The following is a 19,042-nucleotide window of genomic DNA, read 5'->3' on the forward strand; positions in this document are numbered from 1 at the left end:
ATAATGCGGTTTTCGTTATACGGAGCCTTTATTTCATTTTGATTAAGAAACAGTCACATACACTTTCAGAGCAATTCTGGAGTGCAAGGATCCAAAGCAGTTTTCCCATTATCTAACACATTCATTGCCCAATTTCACATAATAAAACACAAATTATTTATCAAAATTAAGTCCACGCGAGTCACAGAAAGACAAGGAAATGGCAGCAACCAGGCCAGGGCTGCATTCGACGCACAGTGAGTCCTCGGTAAGCCAAAGGCTAAATAAATAGAACTCACAAGGCCCACGTACCCCTTCATATGTTCATAAAGAGGTTTCCTTTTTTCATTTGTTCATAAATTTGTTCAGTATTTTTGCTTATTCCTGTAGCTACTGTACTCCCAAACATTGCAGCCCTGAGTGCAAACGCTTGATCTGGCAACTCTATAAAAATGTCGCCTACAGTTGTGAAAAAATAAAGTGAATTCTGAAAATGGTTGTTAATTTACTAAACAAAAGGTGAAATTAAAATTTGTAATGGCCCGGAAAAAGTGAATTGTGTTGGTGCAGACCCAGCTGTGCATGAAAAGCCCGCTTCCCTAAGAAGGGAGCCCATGCCGAGTAATGAAGATGAATAAATGCCAACGACGCCTCGAATTTCAAGCAATTGTGTACAAATGTTAAAACGAGATTTCAAAGCGACGCAATGCGCGCAATGTTAATAAAGTATAGAAACTACAGTGTAGGAGCAGGCATATATTACTTGGCGGATCATCTTGGGCAATCAATCAGTCAGAGCGCTCTAATCAATACCCGTTCCTCCCATTCCAACTTGTGTCTTGCAGAACAGGAAGATGACTACAAGGTGCACCTGCCGCTCCTGGTGGCAAGGAAAAAGAAGACTCCCGGTGGCTCACGCAAGCAGAACTTTGACCACCTGGAGGTGAGCTTCACCAGAAGCAGCCGCGGTAACAACCTGCTGACCATCGACGGGAAACCCTTCACCCTCAATCGCCGGATCAAGGATGTCTGCTACTGGGAGTGCGTCAAACTGCGCTGCAAGTACATCAAGTGCTCCGCCCGCGTGGTGACCAAATCCAATCGGATCTCGGCACTGCGCGGGCTCCACAACCATCCCTAAGTTACGAACTACCTGTGCCATCTCATTAGTCTAATAAAGGTGCTTACATTGAACAAGTTTATATCTTCCGCCTCTCCTGTCGTTGTGGATAGTGTGTAGTGTTCTTGCGCAACTGAGGAGGTCTTCTGACTAATCCTTTTCAATTCTTGCAGCATGCTACAAACTGGTGCCCAATCGCCGCGGTGGGAAGAACCTCATCTTCCAGGGGCACATGTACTCCGTGGAACGTAAGTACCGAAATAGCATCAACTGGGTGTGTTCCAAGAACAGCAACAGCGTGCTCCGCTGCCCGGCGAGGTGCGTCACAAATCGGGAAAGTGTCAACGGCATCAAGCTGAGCCACCGTCGCCACAATCACCCAGCGGATTCCTTTAAGCCACACAAGCGCTGTCGAAAGCGCCACGGGAATCGCAACAGCAAGTAACCATGTTCCAGGCGACTTCCAGCAAAGCATGCAGCTTTCTAACCAGGATTTGCAAAATTGTTAGTTACACTAAATGTAAATGTATTAATTATAAATGTATTCTCATCGGTGTCAAATTGTTACATTTTGGTGAAATGGAAGCACTGTTCATTTGGTTTAGGACTTTCACATATCCGAATCGCTTAAATAATACTTACCAGCATGTTACCCGTGAACTTATGCTAATTTTATATTGTAGTTAATATCCATACAATTTATGACTTACGATGCAAATCTTTCAACAGATTTTCGGCACCGTATTGTTTGCCGACAGAACGGATTTACGATAATCGATGGCTACCGCTTCGTGATCGGCACTACAAATCTGCGTCGCACCTATTTGAAGTGCGCCAACTTTCGCAGCAACTGCCGGGCACGGGCCATAATAAATAGGGACACGAACAAAGTGCGGATGAGGCATGAGGGCCACAATCACAGCCGTAAGGATGCGGTGAGCGGACGTAGCTCTAAGAAGTAGCAGGTACCAAGCTGTCTAGAGGAATAAACATGATGTTTCCGTTAAAAAATGTTTGACTGCTTTTCACTACCACTACCAACAAAATAACCATAATAACCTTACATCCTCACAAATAAATTGAAAGACTGACCGGGATCTAACTAAATTCGAAAATCTTTTGCAGATAACTCAAAGCTAGCCCAGTATGTGCGCTCCAACCGAGGAACCGATCTTGTTTACCACGAAGGAAACACATACACACCCAATGAAAAGCTGAGGGAGGGACAAAAGAGTCGGGACTGGAAGTGCTCAATGTACCACAAGGCCAAGTGCCGGGCACGCCTGGTTACTCGCATCACCGGTGGAGGGGATATTATTCACGTGACCAGCAACCTGCATACACACCCCACAATGTACACCACGCAGAAAATTGACACACGCGTAGATGACCAGAAACTGTGCCTCGAGAGGAATCCACTCTGCGTTAACACACGATCGATCAAAATGTAGAGCATGACTGGTTAGGATTAGCATGATCTGCAAATGAAATAACTCTTTGGTGAACAGTTTTATGAGTTATGCATGAGTATCACTGCCAAAAGCTAGTTTTGAACCTAATGTGCCAGCCTCAATTACATATCCAAACCAAAGGATATTTTTCTCGAACGAATTTTAGTATTAAAATGTATTAAAAAAAATACTTTAAAAGTACTTTAAAAACATTTAAGTAAATTTATTTATTTATATTAGACATATTTCTTTAAGTTGTTTTATTGTTGCACTTTACTTCGGTTTTCATAACTAATTCTAGACCGTTTCTTTTACAGGACATCTTTGGACATTGCGCCATCTCCCAGTGGAGGCCATATTTGATGCGGACGGTAAACAGATGGACTTTATCCCCAACATTCGAGTCATCCGAAGTCAGCGGAAGACCATAAAGCTGATGTTTAAAAAGTATGCCTACTCTAAGAGCAACAATCACGAAGCCACGACTTACTGGCACTGTCGTAGCCGTCGCAATGGAAATCCTGCATGCAAAGCTCGGTTTTCAACCAAGAAGCTCAGGAACGGGCGCTATAAAGTATATCTGACCCAGCCGGAGCACAATCATCCTCCGAAAAAGCGTCACCTATAATCAGAATAATTATATTTTAAGATGAGAGAAATATAAAAGAGCCATGATTTGGCGAAATGACTTGCACTGACTATGAATCTGTATTTATAGCGAATAGCCCAGCAGTTGACTAGTTACTAATCACAATTGTACACTCTCCATCCACAGAAAGCAGCGTGGCGATCTACTCGGCAACTTCCCGGGGAAGAATGCAACTGATTTACGGTGGACAGCCATTCATCTTCGAGAAGACCTTAAAACTGTCTTCGGGAGAGGAGAAGCGCTTCTGGCGCTGCAACCAATGGTGGAACCAAAAGTGTCGGTCCCGTGTCTTTACCATCAACGATGTTGTCTGTCCGCTTAACCGATTTCACACGCACGAGGAGATTGTGCGCCGAAAGAAGCGAGTGCGCCGCGTTCCACCGGTGGAGACGATTGCCAAGGTGGTTGCTACAACCCCGAGGCATCCGCAGCCGCAACAGCCAACCCAGCAACAACAAGAGATCCAGATGACCAGCGATGCAATTGCTGGAGCAATACTGGACGACGAATCCCCAGCCACAATCGATGTCAGCGAGTTGGGGATGCACCTGAAATACGAAGAAATCGTAGCGGATGTCACGGGCATTGTGGGAGCCACGCGAGTGGTCAGCCGCAGGAAGTGAAGATTGCTTTTTTTCTGAAGAAATATCGCAGGGTCATTTTCCTTCTTTATCAAAACTCATGCTTAGAGTTTTCATTTTTGAACTTGCCACGTCGAAACCCAAAAGCCAGACAGTTTTGATGAATTTAAAAAGGCTAAATACAACTACTAGCCAATATTAACATTTTTATTATAATTTAAGAACATATATTTAAACCATTTTACTAAGTGTGAAGAAACATATTCCAAGGTTTCCTCCCTTTATTTGTCAAATTTTATAAATGCGTCATGATTTCTAATGACATTTTTGACACTTCTAGATTACATTCTGTTCCTTCTGTTATGCCTTTATTTAAACAAAATTGACTTAGCTTACTTCCATAATTAATAATACAAAACTGCGTTTTAGGAGACGGACAAGCTAGCACTTATGATTCAGCTTATAAACAATTTATTATGTGTACATTTAATAAAAGTAAGCCCCAAACAATGCAATTGAATCGTTGTAGAACCTTCGAACCTTCTTCACATCCCTCTTGAGATAACTACTTCTAGCGAAATAACTATTTACTAAAGCATCGGGTCACATATTTATTATCTTTTAAGGTGACGTTCCCCAGTTCTACTTCACCAAGGGTCAGCGCGAGTCTGTGAAACTCAACTACAACGGTCATAGTTACGTAAAGTTTATGGAGAATGGCCGCGGCACCAAGTGGATCTGTGCCACCCGCTCCACCACAAAGTGCCGTGCTCGCATCCGCACCACAAAAAACAACCGCCTGGAAGTACTGCATGCGTCCCACAATCACGACCTTCCACCGCAGAAGAAGGACCGCGGTCGAATTCGTCAAAGTTTGAGATCCAGAAAGTGATTGGGAGTGTGACTGACTATAGCCAACTTCAAACAGGGAGGTTTTCCCTTACTATGCAAATCTTTATCAGTCAATTTAAAAATAGGTATAGATTAAATTGGAAGTCATTGATTGTACTGATACTGAACACTTAAAGCTTCCCTTAAAATCGCTTGACTGGAAACCATATGGTCTTCTAATCATCATTGAACCGCCATAAACAAACATTCTAAGGCGCTGCCAGCCAATTCACTGTAGCGAAAATGCCTTGGGTTGGGGGATAATCTGATGAATGTAACCTTATTCCTCTCCATTGTCCATGCTCAAAGTTTGATTTGGCATTCTTAATTTACAAGAACGCCTTTATGATCTTCCTATCTCGAAATATGCAAGGAATAATAATTTACATGATCAAAATTTAATAAAATAATTCAGCATAACGAGGGCACCAAGATTTTAGTTTACCAATAAAACATTTTATTTTTCATGCTTATGTTTCCTACTGTAAAATACAAAATGAAAGTAAAATTTTCGATTTGGGACAACCAAAGCCGAATTGGCATAATCAAAATAATAAAGGTTCTTTTCAATCTGGGCCATTAAATTTGAACTTACACCTTGTCTCAGTCGATCGCATTTTGTGGGTAAAATCTCCTTTACTCAATTCTTTGAAGAGTGAAGTTCCTCGAAGCAGGGCTCACACATCCAGTTGCTTCCAGGACATGTGTTGCACAGTGTGTTGATCCTCCTCAGACCCGTCCTGTTCTTTTTGAGGCAATTCACGCATTTCCCCTTCATACGGGGCAATCCCACATGCACAAAGTGGTGCTGGTTGGACGATGTGCGGATTATGTTGTCCGGATTTTTCAGGTTTAGCCTTCCAGCGGGCTCCAGTTTTATGACTGTGCTTAGTATTTTTTCATCCCGCACCAGCCGCACTTTTTGTACAGCTTTAGATATCAAACCTGTAAAATAAGAGGAGGAAATATGTATAAAATGGTAATGATTTTATTTCAAATATAAGGGGTATACGAATAAAAGTTAGTTTTTGGTCTTCACTAATTTGTACAGTTATTTGTTCATTTATAAATTATACTTAAAGTGAAATTAGGCAAATGAAATATACAAATTGGGAAATTTATACAAAGTTACAATTTAATTTTACACATTTAAACCGTATGTTTTCCTAACTGAACTAATGTCACATTTAAATTGAAATATAGAAATCGTTCAGATTAAAATAATATATTGAACTAATTTTGTAGATCTCATTTAGATCTTAAGATCTAACAATCCTTTTTATAAGGGTGAGATAGGCAATCGACCACTCTGGGGACAAATGTCTTTAGCCGTTCTGGTGGCTTGTGATTGTGAAATCCTCGGGTTGATTTTATTGACTTTATGTGGGTGGTCAGCGCCGCAGTGCAGTTTAACTTTTTGTACATGGAGCATCGCCAGAAGGCGACATATTTCTCGGCATTCCTAGAGTAACAGCTGAAAGTGAATCCCTCATGGACTAGTTTTCCTCTATCGTCGTAGGTAAGAACTGAAAGAAAAGGATTGAATTAGTCAATGAAGACGGGAACTACGCATATTCTTCAATACTTCGCCTCCTAATCAGATCAGAACGAGGCACGGTTACTTTCATGAGTTCAGATCTTTATTTCACATGAGCACATAGCCGTCAAGGGAATGGTGCAATTGGGTTTGCAAAGAATATATGTACTTAAAATCACCTTCATTGGCTAATCGAAATTTAGGGGCTTACAGCTATATTCACAATCTCATTCATTGTACTTCAAATTATACTCGATTCATTAGTTTGCGATAATTCAAAATGCACATCCGGGTAACTGGGATGAAAATACCGAAATAAGTGTACATAGTCCACTCCCTAGATATGTACTTTCTATAGCTGTTACTTAGTAACTACATTGCACTGCCAGGACCAGTTGAATAGAGTTGACCGATGGGCAAACTATTCGTGCATAAGCATCATGGAGGCGTGCATCAGATCTTGATCTGTCAGTTGCAATGTGGCCGCATCGGTAGTCAACTGGTGTTCATCAATAAACTCCTGCTTCTGGTCCTGAAGCTGCAGCTGTGTGAAGCTGTGCGTTCTGGAGAGCTTTCTTCCGGTGCTGACCGCTGCCATTTTGTTTCTCTGAATGATCTTGTCAATCTTCTCCGTGTGCGGCTGGTGGTTATGAAGTCCACCGGTTACACTCTTAAGGCGTCCGTTTTCCAGGACGCAGCGAGATCGACAGCGCATTTCGTGCACTTTTTTTGAGTAGTTATGGCAGCGCCAATACTGTTTGTTGCTCTTGCGGCTGTGGCAGTTGTACATGTATCCATTTAACACCAGGCACGGTGTCGACCAGGGACTCTCTATGAAAACTAGCTCATCATCTGAAAAGAAGAAGTTTGTAGGGTTAGTCAAGTAGTCAATATTAGAGATATCAAGTTAATAACAATGGGGCAATCCAGTCCACAATGAGCACCATACTTTGTTTTGGTCTCAGTTTATTAGGAGCTATATATGAAATACGTTTACAGAAGTCAGAAATGTTTCTTAAACTATTTTCGAGGAGTCGAGTCGATTTCTTTGGACAAAATGGCCTCGAGCCATGTGGAATTGTGAATGGTTGCTTGACTAAGTTATATTTTGTCATTAAGATGTATAAAATGTGATAAAAATGTATAATTAATTTATTAGGGAACTGGCAGGCCTTTGGTTTCCTTGGTAACCTAGAATGTCGATTGCGCGTTATTTATAAAGAATAAGCCAACACGATGCCAGCTATAGCTTTTCTTATCCTTACAAAGACCATCCAACTGATTGACTTTAGTTGTTTAAAAACTCCCAAGAGAAATCGACGCCTTCCGAAGTTCGAGACGAATAATTAGCTTAGGTGCTGGCTGATAATTCTTAGGGGTGGTCTGCCTTCAGCAGGGATCGATGCTTGGCTTCCTCTGTCCGCCACCTGCCCACCCGTTGCCGTCCACGGTCTCGCTCCGCGGCAAACTGCTCCTCCGCATCCATCTCCTCCTCAGCGGCGTCTACAAGGGCCTGCATCTCGATCTCTGTGGCCTCGGCTGCCGGCAGAAACAATTTGCAGTCCTTGCCGTCTTTGGCGGTCACAATGATGTTACTGCTGCCCAGGTACTGTGAGATCTTGGGGTTCGACGTGCAGATCTCGATGTACTCCTCCAGTTCCTGCTCCACCTTATACAGTTGTCGCTGGCCAATCCTCGACGCGTGGGACTCGTGATTGTGCTGCCGCCGGGCGTCGATGAAGTGGCCGTCGCGGGTGATGACCACCGCCTTGCAGCGGAGCTTAAGCACATCCGCACAGCGCCAGGTCGTTTGTCCATTGGCCTGGGTGAGCTTCTTGTTATAGATGTAGTTCCGGAACACTAGCTGGGCGTTCTTCTTCTGGCTGCGAATGAAACTGATCTCCGTATCTGCAAGAGCCCGAGGGAAACCAAAAGCAAAGGGGCGACAAGAAGGCGGTGAAGTTGGTTTAGTGGGCATAATATATGAGTAGAGCCAATGTCTAGTACCTATTCTAGTAAACAATCGTACATATGTATGTATATGGCTTAAGTGCTAAGTTAGGATCGGCGGAATAAAACAACTTTAGTTTATACTTTGGCTTTAAGCAGTTTATTTGCACTCAGTGAACTAAAGAACGCGGCGTTACTGTGGTATAACACTTACCAAATTGCAGCGGCATTGCACTTTACAACTTACGGTAGCATTTCCTTCCGAATTAGCATCGCTTGAGTTTTTAATGAGCATTATCACAGATTATCAGAAGAACACAGAGACATTGCCAGTTACCAACCCCACCACTTATTTAGCGAACACCACACCACGCACGCTGCCACAAGCAGGAAATAATTAATTTGTGGACAAATATGCCTTGCAAAACGCATGCAATCAAATAAGAAAACAAAATTCCTTGCATTATTTTATGATTTTGCACGGCGTTGCCACTTTACTGAAGAGCCAGGGATGCACATGCAATAAGGGTTTCCGTAAGTGGCAACGCCGCCCTCAATCTCCCGCAAATGGCAACGCTACATATCAAATTTTATTCTTTATTTCTCTATACTATAATACAAAAACTCAGCAATTATTTAGGAACATATTACTATCAGGAGTTTGCACACAAAAGTTAAATTACCGCAACTTGTTCTTTCTCGCTTATGAACGATTAAATTAGTAAAATAAATCCGATCTACCCAAAAGAAAGTTTGAAATCGCCAGACAATTATGGGAACTTGGCATTACTTAAATTTGTTCATAGAAATATCTAGTATACAGAAATTCAACAAAACAAAAATAGCAGGCAGTCCAATACATTTCTCCACTAAATGAAATATGAACGATTATGATTTCCGTTACTTCATGAAACACTCATGAGCAGCCCACAAACGAACAAATAAAAATGGATGTCTACAGATACGAGTACGCTTAGCAGCCCTTTTTCTATTTAACTTGTCCACTATTAATTTTGAATCGATGGAGATTGAGAACAAATTATATGTACGAATAAACTTTGAAGACTCGGCAATGAATGCCGTTGCTGGATTTGCATCAGCAAGCTTTTACGTTGCTTGAACAAATCCAGACAACATCTTTAGGTACAATTGGGATAACTACCATAACAACGAACCCCAGTAACCATAGCATCACCAGAGCATCATTATTGAAACAGAAGTGCGCATGCTCAAATAATAACCCTCTGATCATGTAAGATAGCTTACTTCAATTTCAAATTGCAAATATCTGAAAAATTTGGAAAAATATATGGGAAGGTGGTTTAAGTGTGCTGGTATTACCTTGAGTAGTTGCAGCTTTTCACGGGTTCAGCTTCATGGTATGACATCGGATACGTCCTAGCAGGTTAGTAAAATGTCAGCACTCTACTTACCTTTTAACTGAATGAATGTAAAAACGCGCGATCTGCGTCCAGCATTTAGCAAATATGCTTAGGACAGCAAAGATCTGCCTAGTGCTCTTTTTCGATTTCAAATAGAACACAGGCTGGTAAGCTGCTTATTTACTACGAGTCGGTGAAGTATAGCTGAACTTTGTTTAAAACAAAATTAAGCGCACTTTACCCGACTTTAAAAGGACATGATCCGTTTGCGAAGCTAATAGGTTTGGAATGTGATCAAAGTTAAAATGAAAATGTGACCCTTGAATAAGGAATTTTTTTAACGTGTTTGCATTTCGCAAGCGGACTCCATGACCTTTGAATACTTCTTATATCTATTGGCCTTTGGCCATGTATGCTGGGAAATTCAACCAACCTTGAGCCTCTGTGTTGCCCTGATCCGCGCTGGTGTCGACAAACGATGATTCACTGTAGTTCTGGGATTGTTGCTTAACCACTGCCTTGGAAGTGGTCGCCGTAACTCCGCCACCGCTCGTATTTGCCGCAGTCTGGTTGCCCGCATCCTCGTTCTCCGTGAAGTAACTGTCGTCGTAGCGCATGTCTCCGTAGGTATCGTCCTCCACATAGGTGCCCTCTCCATCACCGGCGGCATCGCCATGGTCCTCAGAGTAGTCAGGTTCAGATTTAGTGGGCAATTCCATGGGGAGATCAATGTATTCGGCTTCCTCCTGCTGTTGACGAACCTGCTGCGGCGATTGCTGATGGAGCTTTGTTTCTGCCGCAGAAACCACAGAGGTTTGTACGGTGATCTGTTGCGGCACCAGTTGGGTAGTAGTCGTGGTTCCAGTTTCCGTGGTCGAGTCGAGAGGGTCCATCACATTTGCGGAGGTGCTTGTCTTAGAGCGCTTCACGCCGGCGCTCGAGGAGGCGGACGTCAGTGAGGAGCGCTGGGCGGAGCGTTTGTTTGTCGACACCAGCGTTGCCGTCGTCGTGGTTCCCGTCTGCAGCGCCTGCGTTTGGATCTGCTGCGCCGCCTGCTGTTGCTGCGGCTGTTGTACAATGGTGGCTTGGGGTGCGGCCGTGGTCTGGATGACGATCTGGGTGGTGCCCTTGTTGTCGTCGCCCAGGCCGTCGTCCACGGTCTCGATCTTATAGCGGGCGGAGGCGCGCGGCTGCTGGCGCTGCACACGCTGAGCCGGTATTTGCTGTTGTTGTACATGAGGTGCTGCTGGCGGCGGGCTAGATTCCTGCGGCGGCTGAGGCGCAGGATCGTTCTATAAAAAATTATTGCATATTTTTTTAATGGAAATATTCCGAGAATTCAAAATTGATCAAATATACATACATTTCTCCTAACTAACTAGAAATCTGTTGAAGCTTCTTAGCAAATGACTTCTTTTAAATATTTTTAATAATTAATTGATTGGACAAATAAATACATTTTCTAGTTCTAATTCCCCTTTTCATTTAGTACAGCTGCACTAATATTAATTATAAAACAAATATAGCAAATACATTCATTTTAGTCGGGAACATAAAAAGTATATACCATTTAAAGTGTTAATGGAAGTAAAAAGGAAATCGCCAAAAGACTTGAATAGCAATAGTTACTTTTTTATATCTGCTACAAATTAATGTTTATGCTTTGGTATCGAATTCGCTGCGAAACAAAAACAACCACTCAATTGGCCGCTGCCGTGCGAGTCAGAGCGGGACAAATGCTGGGCGCATAGCCAATACAGTTGTCTCTATCTGGCACGCGTGCCTCTTGGCATTTCGTTTGCGAGAAATTTCTCGGTACAGTCAAACCATGCTCTTATACAGACGCCAGCGCGTGTGTATGTATTGGGCGCGAACGGCGATGTGCTGGTTGCGTTGTTGTTGTTTGGCTTTGCTGTTCCCCCGATTCGATTTACCAGTATCCCAGTATGTCACATATAAGCACACATATACTTACATCAGTTAGCCCCTTGATTTGCAGCGATTCCGCGGTGCTTATAAACGCGGGCAGGGCGTCCTGCTTCACGTTGACCTCGCCGCAGTACATGAATTGGATGAGGTCCTTTAGCGCCGAGTGGCTGACGTTGTTCAGGAATACTGCAAGAAATGCGAAGAGAGTGAAGGGTCAGAAAAGGCCGCCATCACATAGAGTTAGATATCAGAGGGGCAAACTCACCGATAGCGTGGGTGTTCGACGGCATCTGAGTGAACATCTTGCGGAAGAAGGGCGAGCAGACGGATAACACCAATCGGTGGGCCTTCACTATTTGGCCCTCGGCGGCCAGGGAGACGTCCACCAGGTCGCCGCGGCATAGCGACTCGTGAAAGCCGGCCGACAAATTCGTATTGAAGTTGTTCCAGCACAAGCTGAATTGCTCGTCGTCCGCCATCTTGGACGAAAATCAATACTTTTCTGTATCTATGCGTTTGCTGGCTGCAGGCGAAAAAGTGCAATGCGCGATTAATAATCAATGTTGCAACTAACTACAACGTTGTTTACAACAGCCAGGAAAGAGTGCCGAAAAATGGCAATATCACATACAAAATAAAATGCACCGCAGACAAAAAAAAAACTGGGAAATTTCACGCGTCTGTGTGCGTGTGTTTGTGTGCGTACGTATGTAAAATTGCATTATTTTACTGATTGACTGCAAACTGCTGTGTATATTCACTTGAAACACTGTTACTCACCTCTTGATTAAATATTTTTCCAATAAAATAACTATCTAAAGCAAGAATTGAAATTATTTTATTCTCGCGCGGGCGACGCGCAGAACGCGTCCGATTTCTTCGACGTGAAAATTAAAAGTGTTACCAGGCGGCAAGATTACTGGCGATGGCACAGTATAAAAGTATCAATGTATCGATAGCTCAAAATATTGATATCGTTATAATTTTTATGAGTATTAATAGTTGATGAGTTATGATATTTTTTTTTTTTTAAAAATTTCATTCGAGAATAATATATAATCGCTATAGTCGAATTCACGACTTAGAGATAACTACTTCCATATGAAAAAATGTTTTACAAATGTTCACGGCTTGGAGAAAACTACTTACGTATGAACAAATATTTTACAAATGTTGTAGGTGTGCTAAGCTAACTTACATTTACTCAATTGGAACGCTTCAATAAAAAAAAACCTTATCCGGAAAAAATTTGTCAAATTTTCGAATTCATTTGATCGAAAAGGCACCACTATATCATGTATCTGCCATTGGATTTTGATCAAATTAAAACCAACCGACTATATCATGAACCAGTCGAGATATTCTTAAAAAAAAATATTTTAATAAATAAATATTCTGAGGGTATATAAGCTTGGGCTTGTAAGTAAAGAAAGAGGGGAAAGTTTATGAATTATGTATCTTCTTAAGAACAATATGCTAAGTCTCGAACTTGTTATGGCCTAATGACTTTTAAACGTTAAATTTTACGGATTTTTATATTAAAATTTAGGAAATTAATCGGCTGCACAGTTTTTTAAGTAAATAGAAATCGTAAGAGCCGTTTTTGAGAAATCAACGAGGATGTAGTGTTTTTTTTAACATAATATTTTTATCTCGGCATATACATATATCAGGATCAGAGGCTATAGCCGTAGGGAATTTATCTCCCGTTTTATCAAATTTGTATCCTAAGCAGTAGAACTAACGTTTCTTATATCGAACTGTTTAAAAAACTACTCTACAATACTAAAATTGGTACACACCGACTAAAAGTCAATAGCTAATTGAAAAAAATTGAAAAAAGTCAGTTAAAATCAAAAATAGTTTCAACCTGATGTTAAACTAACCATAAAAAGACAGATTTTATTAAAATACTGCTGTATTATTGCTGGTAGACGGACGACTATAGTACATTTATCCATGTTGATCATTCTTATTATATCATAACAGTTTTAAGTGAAATTACAAGAATGTATGAGAGCGTAACATTAAAAGCAAACATATTCCCCACGATTATATTATTTGTTAGCTTAGTACACTCTTAAAATCAAGTGTGCGAAAATCTACACTTGAGCGCCACTTGACAACCGCTGTATACACAAAACGCGCGGACAAACGTAAATACATGGGGACTATAAAACTTAAGGACTTTGAGATAATAAATACGGATACTTAAGCTCAAGTAGCGAAACCAAATCTGCATAAAGTGGCTGCGAACAAACAACCAATAAGAACGGGGATCAGGCAGCGCAGTTGTAGGAGTCGGATATTGAATCTGATAGTCAGGTACAATGTGTTCGATTGTGCAAAGATACATTCATACTTGCATATGAGTGATGAGCAGAGTTCACGTATAGTCTGGATAGCATATACATATATACGCCTCTAACATCCATTTGATTATTGAATTAACGAATGGATTTAATTATTTGGTTAGGTATCTGTTAATTTCGACATTTGCCCTTGTGGCGAGCGATATATTAATTATAATGAATAAATTCAGGGATAACAGGAATAGCACAATCATACTCGTAAGCAAGCGAAGAGCGAGATGCCGCATTCCGATGCTGTGCTGTGATTGGCTCCATGGCGGCCATTTTGCTCGTGTGCGCACTGTGCACACACTGACACGCACACATGAACACATCGGTATGTGGCGGTCTGGGGTGAAAGTAGTACGCGTTCAGTACCAAAGTCGAGCTGACAAATTGCAGACACGGTCGAGTGCGCATCGGAACGGCGCTTTACGGCTCACGCGTTACGGTTTACGGTTTACGGAATTGCGGACTTGCGGATTTGCGAACTAGCGGACTAGCGGACTACGGGGTTGTGACTCACTTACAGTTGCGCTAACGGTTGCGTGGGGTGTGCGCCCGATTTTCCGATTGCCCGTCTACCCGACTAGCTGACTAGCGAGATACCCATTCAAGTGTCGCAAGTTCAAGTGCGAATTGGCCAAAGCAAATTGTTGGACTAATATAAACCGAAGTGTTTTTCAAGTGGCCAAGTGATTGCGAGGATGTTGCAGCACCACCAGCAGCAGGCTCAATCCGGTGGCTATTACGATCACTACAATCAGTCGCCCAGTCCGGGGAGCCTGACAAACGCGGATGCCCTGAATACCACTCCCTTTTCGGTCAAGGATATCCTGAACATGGTCAATCAAACGGAGGCCTACGAAGGCTCCTACGGACATCTCGATGGGTAAGATTGCCAGTTTAGAAGCAATTATACATAAAGGGCCAACGGCAATTATAAGCCTATAGATCAGAATACAACGGGGAGAGTACTGTAGTCCCAAAGACTCTATGTGTTATCAATCAGCATGTTCTACTGAGCAGAATCGTATCAGAGTACCCAAACAAAAATACTATTATACACTAGCTACTCGTTCATTGAAAGTATGATTTCCTAAAATCAGTTTTTATAGTTAAGTGTGCAGTTCTGACAGTCTTTAACCCCTGACCAACTGTTAGTTAATCCATTTTTTACATATCAACTGGTATGTATGGCTATTTCCACCACTTCTACCTGTCAGTGACTTCTTCTCGAAGACAGCGCCCCTGCCCTTCCCAATCGCCTTTATATATTTTTATTTAATAGGGCTCCATAGGAAAATTAATTTCTACCAATTTTCCAAAGAAAGATAATATTTTGATAACCTTCCGCCGAGACGCAGCAGAAGAAATCCTATGAAAACACATAGAAAGCATGAATTGCAAATAGGATCTGGGACTGAGCTGAGCGTCGAGCTCGAGGTTCGAGGATCCAGGTTCGAGGCTTTGACAAATCATCGTTGTTTGTTCAAGAGGCCAAAGACAAAGACTGGGAGACACAGTGTTAACAATAAGAACAACAAGGTCCGAGGCAGGCAGTCGGGAGTCAGGACGATCGCTGCTTCGCCCGATCCCTTCTGGGCTGGCCAACATGTGTGATTCGCATGTGTGGACAACCGCGCAGGGGCGTCCTTAATTGCCTGATGAGCCATGAAATGATGTCACCATGTCACCATGGATCCTGTCGCGCCAGCAGGAAGTGGGCAAAAGTCCTCGGCCCGGGGAGCTGCTGTGTCCGGCGAGATGCAACACATGGCGGCCATATATGTGTGCTGCCCGTTTCTAACCTTGCGCTTTTCCTTTATCCTGCTTTCCCGCAGCGCGGTGACTGCCTCGGCGATTTTCGGCGCCGGCGAGTACCAGCATCCCCACCAGTACCTCAACCATCAGCAGCATCAGCAATCCGAGCTGCCGATCCCGCAGCAGCAACTGCATCACCAGCACTTGGACGATGGCACCACCACGTCGTCGTCCCTATCGCCGCTCTTGCCACCCCCGCCGCACCAGCTGTACGGCGGATACCAGGACTACGGAATGCCCGCCCACATGTTCCAGCACCACCACGGACATCCCCACCAGAGCTTCCAGCACTCGGCCTCGGCCTACAACATGTCCGCTTCGCAGTTCTACGCCGGAGCCACGGCCTCGGCCTCGGCCACGGCCTACCAGACTCCCGCCTCCTACAACTACAACTACGCCGGATCCGGAGAAGTGTACGGCGGAGCCACGCCCTCGGCGGTGGGCATCAAAAGCGAGTACATACCCACGCCCTACGTGACGCCCTCGCCCACCCTGGACCTCAACAGCTCCGCCGAGGTGGACAGCCTGCAAGCTCCGACGCAGAAGCTGTGCGGCAATCCCCTGACGCAGCGGCTCATGGAGACCGCTAGCAACTCGTCCTCCCTGAGGAGCATCTACAGTGCAGATGAAGGCGGCAAAAAGAGTGAGTATCTGCAGGGCACAATTACCCAAAGGAGAGGGGTGGGTCTACGAAAAGTGGATTGGCGGAAATAAGTTATCAACTAGCGAGATTTGGGGAATAGAATGGAAGAAGCTGTGGGTTTATAAAATGTGTTGCACACCTCTTTTAAACATAAGAGTCTTTTAAAGTTGATGGTAATTAAAAATTACGAAAAAGTTAAGGCAAACCCATACATACAGCGAATGTTACAATGCCCAATAATTGTTCCATTTCGAAAATAAAAACGTCAAGTAAATAGAAAAGTTTTAAAACGCAGCACTATAATGTTATGAGATTGATCACTTTAATGACATTTTTTTTATAAAGCCCTATGCCAATGGATCGTAAAGTAAACCATCGCTTGAACATTATCTAACACACTAAATATTCGACATTTCTCATCTTCCAGAGGATAACAGCCAGGTGACCTCCTCGCGTTCCGAGTTGCGAAAAAACAGCATCAGTGGGAACAGCAACCCAGGGAGCAACAGTGGTTCCTCGAAGCCAAGGATGAAGCGAAAGCCTCGGGTGCTGTTCTCCCAGGCACAGGTACTGGAGCTGGAATGTCGCTTTCGGCTGAAAAAGTATCTGACGGGTGCGGAACGCGAGATAATCGCCCAAAAGCTCAACCTGTCGGCCACCCAGGTGAAGATTTGGTTCCAGAATCGCCGCTACAAATCAAAGCGTGGCGACATCGACTGCGAGGGCATAGCCAAGCACCTGAAGTTGAAGTCCGATCCACTCCACTCGCCCACATCTCTGCCCCCGCCGATCCCAACGATTCCCAACCACGTGATGTGGCCCCCAACCATGCAGCAATCCCAGCAGCAGCAGCAGCATCATGCACAGCAGCAGCAGATCCAGCACATGTAGTGGGCACCTCGCAGGACGATGGATTCGAGTCTCTAATTTATTGCAGTTTCAAGCAGAATACAAGTTGTAGTGTAAGGAAAACGCCTCATAGCTCTAGTACTTTGTTTTATGTATATATTGGACAATAAATAAAGCGTAAGACCAACATTTCAGGAAATATATTTCATTTTAGATGGGAGGACTTTCTGATTAGATTTGTAAGTTGGCAATAAAATGTCAGGATAAGGAGATGGTTGACATTTCTCTGATTAACAAGTAATGTTACATTATATTAAAGTGATTCTTGGATTAGAAATTAGGAATATATTTCGACTTTTGATCAGGGAATACTTTAATGGAATTTATTACATATTGAACAATTTTCGGTTTGTATCCTTCTGTATCTTGCAAGTCAGCTCAATACAACTGATTTTAGTGGAGGATCAATCAGAATTTCAGCTTGGCTGTCATGCAAACTTGCACCACGGAATCCCATGACTCCTTGTTCTGCCGCACTCGTATTTATATCTTCATGAACAGCTTTCGATCGGGCACCGATCCATTAGGCACCGCATCTGCGTATAATTGCCGCCGATCGCCGCATAAATCAATTTTATCGGAGCGGGCGATCAGTTTTATGAAAAACCAATTCGAAGGCGAATGAAAACACCACAATTTCCGCTTTAGTGAAAATGGAATTGTTTTCCCTTTTCTGCTTTTCGCAGGGATTCCTGGGAAAGGGGAACGGGGGAAGTGCGTTGGCGGCAGACATTACAAAGGTTGCATTTATGAAACGTTTAAGTGGCAGCAATGCAACTGTAAAATGTTTTCCTGCCTCCCCAGATACAGATACCCTCCTTCAGATATGAGAAGCAGGGCATTTTATGACAGCCATCGGGGCAAAGGCTAATATTTCATTGGGGGCTGACTCTGGTGCTGGATAACTGGTGTCGGTGGTGTCGGTGGTGTCGGTGGTGTTGTGGCAGTGGCATATCAATTACTCCACAAACATATGCCAGGGGTCATCGGGTGAACGGGGGGTTGCGGCCACAGACCAACAAGTGCAGCTGATCACACTTTCCGTTTGAGTTTCCTCATTTCTGACAGCCGGAGCTTCTGGGGTTAGCCGTCGGCTGAATACTCAGATTTTGTTGCCTTGGGTTAAGTGTCAATCACGGGGAGCACGGATTAGCTCAACTGCGCTCAATGAAAATATCTTCCAAACTATAACGATACTGATCATCTGGAGTATAGCTGGGATTATAGTTTTAGTTTGCAAACTTCTTATAAATTTCGCTCTCCTAACTCAGAAATTTCACTGAAAACTAACGAGCAACCATAAGAATGGTTAACATAAATGCAAAATGTCGAAGGAAGCGTTTCCGACCCTTCTTAGCTATATGTATTCCAGATCAATATGACTTGCGTAGTCGAACTGGCTTTTGTCCGTTAGTCTGTCCGTATAAATATCTCAATGATTAGAGTGTATCGGACAGCCAAGGAACTCGACTGTAGCGTTACTCCTTGTTTACTAGAGTTGAGACAGAAACGGCTCTCAAGCACTAACAATATGTAAACATAGCTCGAAGCAATTAATGTGGGTTAAAAATGTATTAATTGGTTAGAAAAGCCCTATTCTAAAGCTAAATCTTTTCTATATATGCAATATTTGTAAGGAAATTACCTTGGCTGGCGATACTTCTTCTCCTGAAGGTCGCTATTTCTCTAAACTCCCAGCGTCCCAAGGAGGAGTCCGTGGGGCTACCAACAAAACGCCCTCGCAGGCGGAGGATAATGCATGTCAAGTGGCACTAAACACGACCTAATGGACCACACTGACCAGCCACGCCCCGTCGCGAAGGCGGAATATGAATATGCGATCCAT

General features: G+C 43.3%; 7 protein-coding genes across 36 annotated transcripts in view; 6 read left to right on the forward strand and 1 right to left on the reverse strand.

The window, feature by feature from the left end:
- Window positions 1–12,384, reverse strand: part of LOC120454001 (modifier of mdg4-like) — a 28,101-nt gene extending 15,717 nt beyond the window's left edge. For 22 of the 27 annotated variants that reach the window (XR_005616580.1, XM_039638983.1, XM_044006411.1 and 19 more), the window contains exons 1-4: window positions 12,250–12,384; window positions 11,735–11,992; window positions 11,516–11,655; window positions 9,974–10,832 (exon numbers count right to left, since the gene is read on the reverse strand). Coding sequence is in view for 26 of the 27 variants with exons in the window: in XM_039638983.1 (XP_039494917.1) it covers window positions 9,974–10,832; window positions 11,516–11,655; window positions 11,735–11,948 (1,213 nt within the window). In the remaining variant the exon portion in view is untranslated. Of the gene's footprint in view, window positions 1–5,105; window positions 5,617–5,922; window positions 6,198–6,289; window positions 7,061–7,157; window positions 8,117–9,973; window positions 10,833–11,515; window positions 11,656–11,734; window positions 11,993–12,249 lie in introns of those variants that run through there. The other 5 variants (XM_039638980.1, XM_039638986.1, XM_044006407.1 and 2 more) reach the window with 5 other exon arrangements.
- Window positions 62–1,120, forward strand: LOC120454005. 2 transcript variants are annotated; one of them, XR_005616583.2, is made up of 2 exons: window positions 62–498; window positions 825–963. XR_005616583.2 is itself a non-coding variant. In XM_039638994.2 (2 exons), the coding sequence occupies exons 1-2, from the start codon at window positions 686–688 to the stop codon at window positions 1,118–1,120; spliced, it is 381 nt and encodes a 126-aa protein (XP_039494928.1). In that variant the 5' UTR covers window positions 448–685. The 2 variants fall into 2 exon arrangements, 1 of the variants encoding a protein (XP_039494928.1); XM_039638994.2 differs by having other exon boundaries at window positions 448–770; window positions 825–1,120.
- On the forward strand, window positions 1,100–2,360 carry LOC120454010. Of its 2 annotated transcripts, XM_039639001.1 has the most exons (4): window positions 1,100–1,159; window positions 1,273–1,347; window positions 1,829–2,064; window positions 2,225–2,360. In XM_039639001.1, exons 2-3 carry the CDS (start codon window positions 1,332–1,334, stop codon window positions 2,059–2,061), a joined length of 249 nt encoding a protein of 82 aa, XP_039494935.1. In that variant the 5' UTR covers window positions 1,100–1,159; window positions 1,273–1,331; the 3' UTR covers window positions 2,062–2,064; window positions 2,225–2,360. The 2 variants fall into 2 exon arrangements, with proteins under 2 accessions (XP_039494935.1, XP_039494934.1); XM_039639000.1 differs by lacking the exons at window positions 1,100–1,159; window positions 1,273–1,347 and adding an exon at window positions 1,469–1,603.
- On the forward strand, window positions 2,221–2,550 carry LOC120453372 (the record flags this gene model as incomplete). Its single annotated transcript, XM_039638046.2, has 1 exon — window positions 2,221–2,550. A coding segment is annotated over one exon (330 nt), but the record flags the coding sequence as incomplete, so codon positions are not given.
- On the forward strand, window positions 2,419–3,249 carry LOC120454009. 2 transcript variants are annotated; one of them, XM_039638997.1, is made up of 2 exons: window positions 2,419–2,560; window positions 2,868–3,249. In XM_039638997.1, the coding sequence occupies exons 1-2, from the start codon at window positions 2,554–2,556 to the stop codon at window positions 3,176–3,178; spliced, it is 318 nt and encodes a 105-aa protein (XP_039494931.1). In that variant the 5' UTR covers window positions 2,419–2,553; the 3' UTR covers window positions 3,179–3,249. The 2 variants fall into 2 exon arrangements, with proteins under 2 accessions (XP_039494931.1, XP_039494932.1); XM_039638998.1 differs by lacking the exon at window positions 2,419–2,560 and adding an exon at window positions 2,583–2,599.
- On the forward strand, window positions 3,367–4,799 carry LOC120454004. Its single transcript, XM_039638993.2, has 2 exons — window positions 3,367–4,275; window positions 4,407–4,799. The coding sequence occupies exon 1, from the start codon at window positions 3,367–3,369 to the stop codon at window positions 3,820–3,822; it is 456 nt and encodes a 151-aa protein (XP_039494927.1). The 3' UTR covers window positions 3,823–4,275; window positions 4,407–4,799.
- Window positions 12,385–14,524: 2,140 nt separating the features above from the next.
- Window positions 14,525–17,311, forward strand: LOC120451968 (muscle-specific homeobox protein tinman). The gene is made up of 3 exons (XM_039635994.1): window positions 14,525–14,712; window positions 15,665–16,287; window positions 16,715–17,311. Exons 1-3 carry the CDS (start codon window positions 14,528–14,530, stop codon window positions 17,176–17,178), a joined length of 1,272 nt encoding a protein of 423 aa, XP_039491928.1. The 5' UTR covers window positions 14,525–14,527; the 3' UTR covers window positions 17,179–17,311.
- Window positions 17,312–19,042: the final 1,731 nt, after the last annotated feature.

Source organism: Drosophila santomea, chromosome 3R, assembly GCF_016746245.2.
Source record: "Drosophila santomea strain STO CAGO 1482 chromosome 3R, Prin_Dsan_1.1, whole genome shotgun sequence".
NCBI classification, from domain to species: Eukaryota; Metazoa; Arthropoda; class Insecta; order Diptera; family Drosophilidae; genus Drosophila; species Drosophila santomea.

What these genes read in the sequence shown, in the direction of transcription:
- LOC120454005 (XM_039638994.2), top strand. Translation starts at nt 686, where the DNA reads ATGCGCGCAATGTTAATAAAGTATAGAAACTACAGTGTAGGAGCAGGC. An exon ending in TCATCTTGGGCAATCAATCA is followed by an intron (nt 771 to 824) that starts GTCAGAGCGCTC and finishes TGTGTCTTGCAG; the next exon opens with AACAGGAAGATGACTACAAG.
- LOC120454010 (XM_039639000.1), top strand. Translation starts at nt 1,573, where the DNA reads ATGCAGCTTTCTAACCAGGATTTGCAAAATT. An exon ending in TAACCAGGATTTGCAAAATT is followed by an intron (nt 1,604 to 1,828) that starts GTTAGTTACACT and finishes ATCTTTCAACAG; the next exon opens with ATTTTCGGCACCGTATTGTT.
- LOC120454004 (XM_039638993.2), top strand. Translation starts at nt 3,367, where the DNA reads ATGCAACTGATTTACGGTGGACAGCCATTCATCTTCGAGAAGACCTTA.
- LOC120451968 (XM_039635994.1), top strand. Translation starts at nt 14,528, where the DNA reads ATGTTGCAGCACCACCAGCAGCAGGCTCAATCCGGTGGCTATTACGAT. An exon ending in TCCTACGGACATCTCGATGG is followed by an intron (nt 14,713 to 15,664) that starts GTAAGATTGCCA and finishes GCTTTCCCGCAG; the next exon opens with CGCGGTGACTGCCTCGGCGA. An exon ending in AGATGAAGGCGGCAAAAAGA is followed by an intron (nt 16,288 to 16,714) that starts GTGAGTATCTGC and finishes CTCATCTTCCAG; the next exon opens with AGGATAACAGCCAGGTGACC.